The sequence below is a fragment of the Oncorhynchus tshawytscha genome, linkage group LG05 (assembly GCF_018296145.1).
Source record: "Oncorhynchus tshawytscha isolate Ot180627B linkage group LG05, Otsh_v2.0, whole genome shotgun sequence".
In the NCBI taxonomy this organism is placed as follows: Eukaryota; Metazoa; Chordata; class Actinopteri; order Salmoniformes; family Salmonidae; genus Oncorhynchus; species Oncorhynchus tshawytscha.
Genome location: NC_056433.1, coordinates 35,593,123 through 35,602,550, shown reverse-complemented (window position 1 = coordinate 35,602,550; position 9,428 = coordinate 35,593,123). Strand labels below are relative to the sequence as shown.

Genomic DNA, 9,428 nt, shown 5'->3' with positions numbered 1-9,428 from the left:
TTTCTTTCTATAGATATCAAATGTGAAGTATTTACCAATAAAGCTCTGTTTGGGAAGGGCTCCTTATTTTGTTTCTATTGCTAAACATGAACGCTGAAAATTCAGTTGGAAGACAAAAATGTCTCATCATGAAATGATACATAAAACATTGCATTGTTTTACAACGTTTCAAATGCTCTGTTTGCATGCTACGGAAGAAAGAGAACCACCAGAGAACCAAAAGTCAACCATGACAATCCACTTTACAGCATTAAAAAAATCAAATAATTTATTTCTGTTTTCTTTTTCCACATTAAATAAAAAGATATCGTCAGACACTTTCAGAAATAAAGAGGTGACAGGGGAAGAGGGAACAGAACTCAAATGCAAAAAAAAAAACTTCCCTTAGCACATCTTACAGATCGGAGGGGGCCAGGGCTGGTCACCCCAAAACAACAAATGTTGCCCCCCTTTAGCTGGTCCTGCGGGGGCACAGTGTGTGGAGGTGCCTAGAATATATGCCCACTGAGCTAAGGTCAGTTTGCATCCCCCGTCCCTAATGGTGAAGGTTAGGATTTGGAAAGGGTAAGCTGATCCTAGATGGGTGTGCCTAAAGGGAAATTCTAGCAAGAGCAGCTCAACTCCAGTCCTATCTTATCAATAGGCCAGTTGCTGCGGATATAAACAGAGTGGAACATCCAATAAAAAAACTTGACAACTCTCGCTCTCATCCAATGAGATGGGAGAGGAGTGGGTGGGCTCTGGGGATGAAGGGTAGCTTGGCAACCGGTGGGACGCTGGTCCTCCAGGACCAGTTAAGGGGCCTTTGTGAAATCAACTTGATTTCTCTGGAGTGAAAACCATTTATTGATTTCATATGAAGCCATAAGGGATGGGAAGGTATCAGCTAGTCTGGGAGCGGCTGTTTCTTCTTTAGACCACTCCTTTGTCGAAACAGACCAGAGCATTAGATGTACATTAAATAGATATACGAAGGACTATAGAAATGACCAATGACAGACTGCTGAGGAAGCCCTTCAACTGGAGTTCATTCAATGAGGTGCAACATTCAGAACATTGCAGCTAGAAATGTAGTGAATAGAGCTGACACAATTCCCAATTCTACAAGACCGAGAATCAGATTGGTTCTAGACAAAACATTTATATATGAGCTTTCTGTAAAAAAGGGCACCCTCCTGAACAGACCTCTGGTGTTGATGGTCAAAGTGGAGCGGTCTGGTCTATCATGGAATGCTAGAATGCTCACAGTTCCTACTGGCACTGCAAGGGGTTAACAATGTTAAAAAAGTAGGGGGGAAATAAAAGACCCGTTCCATGAGAATGAGGAGCAAGGGTCGGACCAAATTAAAAAGACCCATTTCATTTGAAAATAGGACAGGAGAGAGCCTCACACCTCTAGAATAAAACAGGATTAGAGTGATGTCAGAAAGAGTCCAGATTCTACACAGGGAGCCAAATGGAAGTCTTCCCAGTGAATGGAACAGAGTGCCATGGGAACAGAGTGCCATGGGAACAGTTCGAAGCAGTTTGGCTCGGGAACGGTTAACCTAGCTCCCCATCTGTGCTTCTGGATCTCTAATAACGTCATCGCTGTTCAATATACACCGCTGGATCGGTCAAAATAAATGAGCAGAGAAAAAGAAACAGAAAACCCAGTCAATCAATCCCTCAAAAAACACAATTCACAAAAAGTTGCTCTCAAATGTCAAATCAATAGAGAACCAACACTCGTATATAAATCTGCAATGAAAAATGAAAGGAAAAAAAAACAAATCTGATCTGTATTTTGTAACACACACAAGCTGATGTGTGGGTGGTTAGTCCGTCGGTTTACATCCGCTCCTACTTCCCATTCTGCAATCGTAGCCAGTTGAATAGCAGACCGGCCTATTTCGACAAAGACCTCAGGTAACAGTTCCTAACTGTTGGCATGTTTTTATACCAGATGTAAAATAGCAGATGCAAACACTGAGTAAACCTGGCCCAAAATGACTTGTGTATGTCAAAGTATACCATAGAACACATCATGGGTAGATACTAGATAGCTGCTCCCCCTTGGCCTTTGTGACAGCAATCACGGCTCAGTGGTACAGAACAGTAGTGTCTCTGCTAGGACATGATTCAGCTCTTCAGTTCCTACTGCTGCTCAGTACTATAGCTCCCGGGATCCATGTCTTCACTATACTGTAGAGGACTTAAATGGGAATGGGCAAAGTGGGAGTCTGAACAGAACCGATTCCATACCAATCTGTCAAAACACGCGTACCTCTTTCACACACACACACACACACATGCTCACTGCAGCAATAGCCAAACAAAGTGCATCTGACCTTTGTTCATTTACTCTGGGAAGAAAAAAACAGTGTATATATATTTTTCTTTTTAATTTTTAAAGCAGCCACAAATGCATATTTTCTTCGCCATAATTAGAGTGGATAGAAAACACCTGGTGCGTTAGTCATTCCCAGGAGGACAGTGGAGATCTAAAAATGTTACTGGGGAGTGATCTGCATCAGAGTAGGGTCCCTGGGAAGTGCACACAAGGCTCGGACACAAAGGGAAAGTGAGCGAGTGTAAGAGCGTATAGTAAGGAATCTAAACAAACTCAGAAAGCAAATTGCTGATAGGAAAACTGATAACAATACTTCTGCCCTCTTTTACCAGAGGTGAACCAAAGATGAGCATACTCAAAACACACAGCGAAGCCAACAGGGGTCCAGCATTTTTAATATTACTATTCCAGCCTGACACCTTGAAACAGGACTCGAGGGCTCTGGATGGGGTTCATTCAGACAGACAACTGTGATGAAGATAAATTGAAAGACAGAGTGGTACTTGGGAACGAGAGTCTACAAGTTAGGAGGAATCTGAATGAACAAACTGCATTAATGGAATAGTTTCCCCTCCCACACCTACAACGACTCCTTTCTCAATAACTATTTTGAATTAAAACCGAATTCTCTCCTTCTAAAGGTTATTCAGCAGTGTTCCAGTGGCTGGAAGTGCATTTGGTGAAAATTTGCTTTGATCTGCAAAAAGGCCCAATCTCAAAATAGCCCCTCCTCCACTAAGCACTTCATATATGTCTAAAATGATTGAATAGGAATGATTAAAATGGTTATAGCCGCACCTTGCCCTCTGATAGGCCAGGAGGAATTGGCACCATACTACTTACACCAGTCCAGTCCTTTCAGATCTACACGTGCCTAGGAGTTAGGACTATGGTTCTGTTTGGAACTGGGCAACACTCAGTGTTAATCAACACACACTCATCCCCGCCACTTGTGTTAAAATGAATGCATGCATATCTTTACAGGCTCCAGCTCTTTGTCTGGGGGTGAAAACTGAACAGCGAGCAAAGCAATCAGCGTGATCATCTCACACCGTAGGGGGCAACAAAAACACAGACGGGGGGGAGGAACGCACACCAACACGCATAACTCAGGATTCCCATCAAGCACTACACAACTTCACAAACACTCACACCCAGTCACACCAACCACATCCCTTACACGTGCATACAAGAAATAGCCTGAACACTCACTTTTCCAAATCCACTAGGCAAAACAAACACACAGACTATAGCTTTTCCAACCCCCTGTTGACTCATGAGATTAAAAAAAAAACGCAAAAAAAACCTTGACAAATATTTCTTGAGTCTGCCCCCCCCACTTCCTTATTTTCACCCTCCGTTTATTCTTTTTTTTTCTCCACTTCTTCTTGCCTGCATTCTGGTAGATGACTCAACGTGATGAGTTGCCCTCCGGGGGTTTGTGGGTACTGACTTGGCCTCATGCCTCACACTGCTCCGTTGAGGGGGTCAAAGTTTAGAGGCTAAAGGTCACCAGACCACATTACACATCCCTCCCCCCTCTCACAGGGTCATACAGCTAAGGCGGCAGGGGTCTCTTCATAAAAACATTTGGTGGGATTTCTGTCTTTCCTTTCAGTGCAGCCTTGACCAAAGAGCCATTATCCAAGATGTCGAGGATTAAAAAAGGAGGGGTGTATGTCTGATGGGGGTAGTGTGCGTGTGCCTATGTGTATGCATATGTATGTGAATATGCGTGCATGTGCATAAGGGTGCATGTATGTGACTGAGACTGTGGAGTTGGTTCAGTAAGAGGGCAGCACCTGTCATCCTCCTCTCTCTAGCGGAGCCAGAGTTTGAGCCTCAGCGCATCCACACCATTCAGATAATATCTGAAGAGCCGCTTGTCTCGGACAAAACCCAGGTTCTCATACAGCTTCAGAGCTGACTTGTTAGTGATCTCAGTCTCAAGAACCACCTGAGAGAGAGAGGAGAGAGAAGGAAATAGAGCTGGTCAGAGCTGAAGCAATACAAGCAGTGTTTGGATAATTTTGCTTTGTTTGTTTTTGTCATAAGAGAAACAACATTAACCATAAAAAAATGGGATGAGTCATTTTGTGTGAATTTTATAAGATGCACAAGTTATTTTTTTATTCTATACATTGTATTCACTAGAGCTGTTGAGCTTTTTTTTCATATATACTTGCGTCCCATCTGGTCTGGATATACAATATCAGGTTAAATGGGTAATCTAGTATTTCTAAATACATTTTTGGACTTTAAAATGAATGCATAGCTATAGTCAATGATTATTGAAGAAGAACTTATAAATGCCTAATAAGCTTCGATAAACTCCCCCATCCCTCAGCTGTTCACAAAAAAAAGTGGCAGGTGCCCACTTTGTGGTGGTTTGAATCCAAGTTTGTGCCTTTAATCCATCAGTACCAATGCAGTCAGGGCCACTAACTGAGTGAAGGACCCAGATGGACAACAGGGCCCTTGGCACATCACCGTCAGACAGCCAGGACCAATCTTCTTACCTCATCACAGTCCCCCTCTACCATGGCATAGATGGCCTTTTTCACTAGGTTAGTACCTGAAAAAACAGACAATTACTTCAGTGGGAATGCACATGTAGAAGTTTGCAGAGAGAAAATTGAATTGATAAAGCACTGAGATAAAAAAAAAAAAAAAAATTTTAAAAAAGTATTATTGCGAAGTTGACTGTTAAGATGTGATAGGTCATCATGTGAAAACGACAAAGAGTGCGCCTGTTCTCACCAATGCTTTTCCTCCGGTGTTTGGAGTCCACAGCCAGCATGGCGATGTAGCCACGACGAAACATCTTCTTGTGCATGTCCAGCTTGCACACAATGCCCCCCACGCACTCCTGCTCCACCATGGCCTGGAAATTAACAAACATGTTTGTGCTGTATCTAACCTAAAGTTTTTAAAGCTTTCTTTTGACCCAACAAAACCTATGCTTCTAGCCTATAAGCATCCAGAACACATCTACCCTGACCTCTAGGTTTGATTAGACGGCACATGGCACTTCCTCCTTCCTAGAGTTCACTGACGGCAGTAGACTGAGAAATCATGCTGAATATAAACGAGCATGGTCACAATGATGACAATGGCTAATTCATCTATGGAGAGGGAGACAGATCAAGAACACATTTCTGAATTTGTCGACCTAAAATGCTTTCGAATTATCCAAGAGTTCACCTCAAAAAACCAAATTAAAACACATTAAACAAGACTAGAAAAAGTGAATGACTTGAAAGAGACATGAAACCAACACTATTTATAAGGAGTCCCAAGGCTGTCAAATGGGATTTGTGTGTGTGTGTGTACATACATGCCACATCATGTTCAACTGTAGCTGTGTGACACACCTTGAGGTGATTAAATATAGTGCACGTTTACACTAGAAGTCACACCCGAACCAACCCTAGGCCTAACCCACCGGCCCTTTTAGTCCAACCTAAAAACAAACTCAAGTTTCACTGTCAGATAAAAACAACAAGGAGGAAAGAGGGTGGAAGGGCTACTCTTCTCAGTTAGCCTATATGACACTTGTCTGGATCCACCTAAAGAGAAGCCTACAATTTACCTGGAACTTTAGGGATGTCGAATGAGTAGGATTATATTACAGACCGACAGGATAATAACACAATAGAAGCAGATGCAGTAACAATAGGCCTACATCAGAACTGTGCTATGGGACACTACTGGTCTGTTTATTTAGCTAATGTTGCCCAATCACACCTAAGTCAAGTCATGAAGGTGTTTTACTATAGATCAGGTGAATTCAACTCTTACCCTACGAGGTCCGGAGCATGCTGGTTTTCTATTCAACCTGATCATGATTTGCACACACCTGGTGTCGCAGGTCTAAATCAGTGCCTGATTAGAAGGGAACAATGAAAAAAATGCAGTGGTCCAGAGTTGAGTTTGAGGGCTATAAATAAATGTCAGCAGCATACCACCCTGCATACCACTGCTGGCTTGCCTCTGAAGCTAAGCAGGGTTGGTCCCAGGATGGGAGACAAGATGCTGCTGGAAGTGGTGTTGGAGGGCCAGCATGGGGCACTCTTCCCTCTGGTCTAAGGAGATCCCAATGCCCACCGGGCAGTGAAGGGGACATTGCCCTGCAAAGGGTGCGGTCTTTCTGATGGGACGTTAAACAGGTGTCATGACTCTCTGTGGTAATAAAAATTCCCATGGCACTTATCTTAAGAGTAGGGCTCTTAAACCCTGTGTCATGTTTAAATTCCCAACCTGGCTGCATTCCTAATTGCAATTTATCACCTCTCCACCTGATAGCTGATGTATGGTGAGCCTACGCACACAAAAGCGGTCACAGTGCATTGCCCAGGTGGTTGCTGCACATTGGTGGTGGATGAGATGAGTTTCCCCCTGACTACATTAAGCACTTTGAGTACCTCAGTTGCTAGAAAAGTGCTGTATAAATCCAATCAATTACTATGTCATACTCACCAGAAAGCAGAGCTGCGGCCAGTTGTGGATGAAGTACCTATAGGTATAAATGGAATAGGGCTCAGATAAGTCCTTGGTGATCAACCTCATGATTCCTGGCATCTGTAACTCGGATTCGTATCGGACATAATGAATCCCCTGGCTCTCTTCCTCTCCTCGGCAAGGCGAACAGTTAAGATCCAGCCTCGCTAATTCTGACACCGGCGGCTGGTTTGGGGCGTCGGGTTCACTCTCTACTCCAGCCCGGGGCTCACCGGGGCCTTCGCAGTCTGGGGACTGCTGGCTCGGTGGACGAGGGGCTTCCGTGGGGTCGCATTCCCCTTTCCTAACGTTACCACAGGGGCTGTCTCCCGTTACAGGGTGGCTTTGGATAGCCTCAGTTCTTGTGATAGTCAGCATACCGTTCATGCTATTGTTGTTCAAGTGAGGGTGGCTGCCTTTCGAACACGGACTGTGGTCCTCATGTTGGCAGCAATGCTCGCTATTGTTTTTGTCTCTCGGGTCGTCTCCAAAACTGCTGTTGTCACAGTACTCCGTGGACGTTCTCAGATTTTTGGGTCGATTTTCCGACGGACAGACCAAGCCGTTAATTTTCTGTTCTTGCAGGGCTTGCGCTTTGAGGTGTAGCGCAGCCGAGTTAGCATGGGATAGCATGTTTTTCTGCTTTTTCTTACTTGACCGTTTGTCCTCGCTGACCTGCTGCTCCTGTCTTGCCCCAGAGGCTACAGAGCCCTCCCGACCGCAGCCAGACTGCTCCCCTTGCCCAGGTTCGAAACTCCCATCCCCGGGGAAGGGAATAATTTCAGCCGGGGATGCTGGCAATGCGCTGCTAGGCCCAGTCGGCACTGCAGCCATCCCACTTCATCAAGGGGGCGATACACGTTAAAAAAAAACGCTAAATAAAGTTTCATCTACAAGATGAAAGGGTTTATAAACGAAGCTCACTTCCCTTATGCGATAATTGTGCAAATCCGAGGGTTTCAGAAACCATTTCTGTTTTACTTCCGACGCCTATCGTTGCTTTCTCCTCGGTTTCACCGCTGCCGGAAAGTACTGTCGCAGCAAATGCCATTGCAGCTGAAAGAGGGTGGTACTTTACGACAGTCATGGGAATCATGAATGTTAGTGCTATATGGGATCCCTGGGACGTTCATGCCCTAAACCCTGAACGTAACCCTAACCGTAACCATTTTAAATGTCAACTTTAATGGGGTAACGTCAGAAGACAGTGCTGCCTCAGGTAGAAGATGGTTGAAACTGAGGTTTTGTTTGAAACTGCTAGAGAGTCTGAAAAGATTTGGCATGTGTCCTCAGATCCTCAAAAAGTGCTACAGCTGCACCATCGAGAGCATCCTTGACCGGTTGCATCACTGCCTGGTATGGCAACTGCTCGGGGCTCCGACTGCAAGGCACTACAGAGTGTAGTGTGTATGGCCCAGTACAACACTGGGGCAAAGTTTCTTGCTATCCAGGACCTCTATACCAGGTGGTGTCAAAAGGCCCTAAAAATTGTCAAAGACTCCAGCCACTCTTGTCATAGACTGTTCTCTCTGCTACCACACGGCAAGCGGTACCTGAGTGCCATGTCTAGGACTTAAAGGTTTTTAACAGCTTCTACCCCCAAGCCATAAGACTCCTGAACAGCTAATCAAATGGCTACCCAGACTATTTGCATTGTCCCCCCACCCCCTCTTTTACACTGCTGCTACTATCTGGTTATTATCTATACATAGTCACTTTAACTCTATCTACATGTACATATTACTGAATTTACCTCGACTAACCTGTGCCCCAGCACATTGACTCTGTACAGGTCTCGCCTGTATATAGCCTCGCTACTGTTATTTTACTGCTGCTCTTTAATTATTTTTAATTTGTATTTTTACTTATCTATTTTTTTAACACTTTTTTTAACTGCATTGTTGGTTAAGGGCTTGTAAGTAAGCAATTCACTGTAAAGTCTACACCTGTTGTATTCGGTGCATGTGACAAATAGAATTGGATTTGATTTGAAGCTAATAGTACAGAAAGTGAGAATACGTGGGTTACAGTGGCGAATAAAAAGGGAAACAAGAGAAGAAAAGCTGTGGCGGAAAACAGGAAACCACTAGACTCATTTTTAGTCGGAGTGAGTATTTCGGATCAATGCTACTTGGGAAATCCGTTTAAGGTCTCGAGGAAAATCTGGAATGTGTTGGAAGAAAGTGTGTGTTACTACGACTTCTGCCGAAGTCGGTCCCTCTCCTTGTTCGGGCGGCGTTCGGCGGTCGACGTCACCAGCCTTCTAGTCATCGCGATCCACTTTTCATTTTCCATTTGTTTTGTCTTTGTGTGACACACCTGGTTTCAATTCCCCAATTACTTGTTCATTATTTAACCCTCTGTTCCCCCATGTCTGTTTGTGAGTAATTGTTTGTATGTAGTACGGTCCGTTAATGTGGGCTCTCTATATTGTATCGCATTTGTATATTTTGAGTAAAGTATGTTTATTTACTCATATCTGCTGTCCTGCGCCTGACTCCTCTACACCAGCTACACACAGACCGCATTACAGTGTGGAGTCGGTGAGAGTCACAAAAAGTGATTTAATTATGTTTTTGTTTGTGTCTACGGAGCA

General features: G+C 44.1%; 1 protein-coding gene across 1 annotated transcript; it reads right to left on the bottom strand.

The window, feature by feature from the left end:
* Positions 1-241: 241 nt before the first annotated feature.
* LOC112250552 (N-alpha-acetyltransferase 30) lies at positions 242-7,882 on the bottom strand. Its single transcript, XM_024420802.2, has 4 exons — positions 6,812-7,882; positions 5,093-5,216; positions 4,852-4,907; positions 242-4,289 (listed from the first exon to the last, which is right to left on the bottom strand). The coding sequence occupies exons 1-4, from the start codon at positions 7,664-7,666 to the stop codon at positions 4,152-4,154; spliced, it is 1,173 nt and encodes a 390-aa protein (XP_024276570.1). The 5' UTR covers positions 7,667-7,882; the 3' UTR covers positions 242-4,151.
* Positions 7,883-9,428: the final 1,546 nt, after the last annotated feature.

Coding starts and splice junctions, on each gene's coding strand:
- LOC112250552 (XM_024420802.2), bottom strand. CDS start 7,666: ATGGCTGCAGTGCCGACTGGGCCTAGCAGCGCATTGCCAGCATCCCCG. Junction 5,217..6,811: donor GGCCGCAGCTCTGCTTTCTG/GTGAGTATGACA, acceptor GTTAATTTCCAG/GCCATGGTGGAGCAGGAGTG. Junction 4,908..5,092: donor ACACCGGAGGAAAAGCATTG/GTGAGAACAGGC, acceptor CTGTTTTTTCAG/GTACTAACCTAGTGAAAAAG.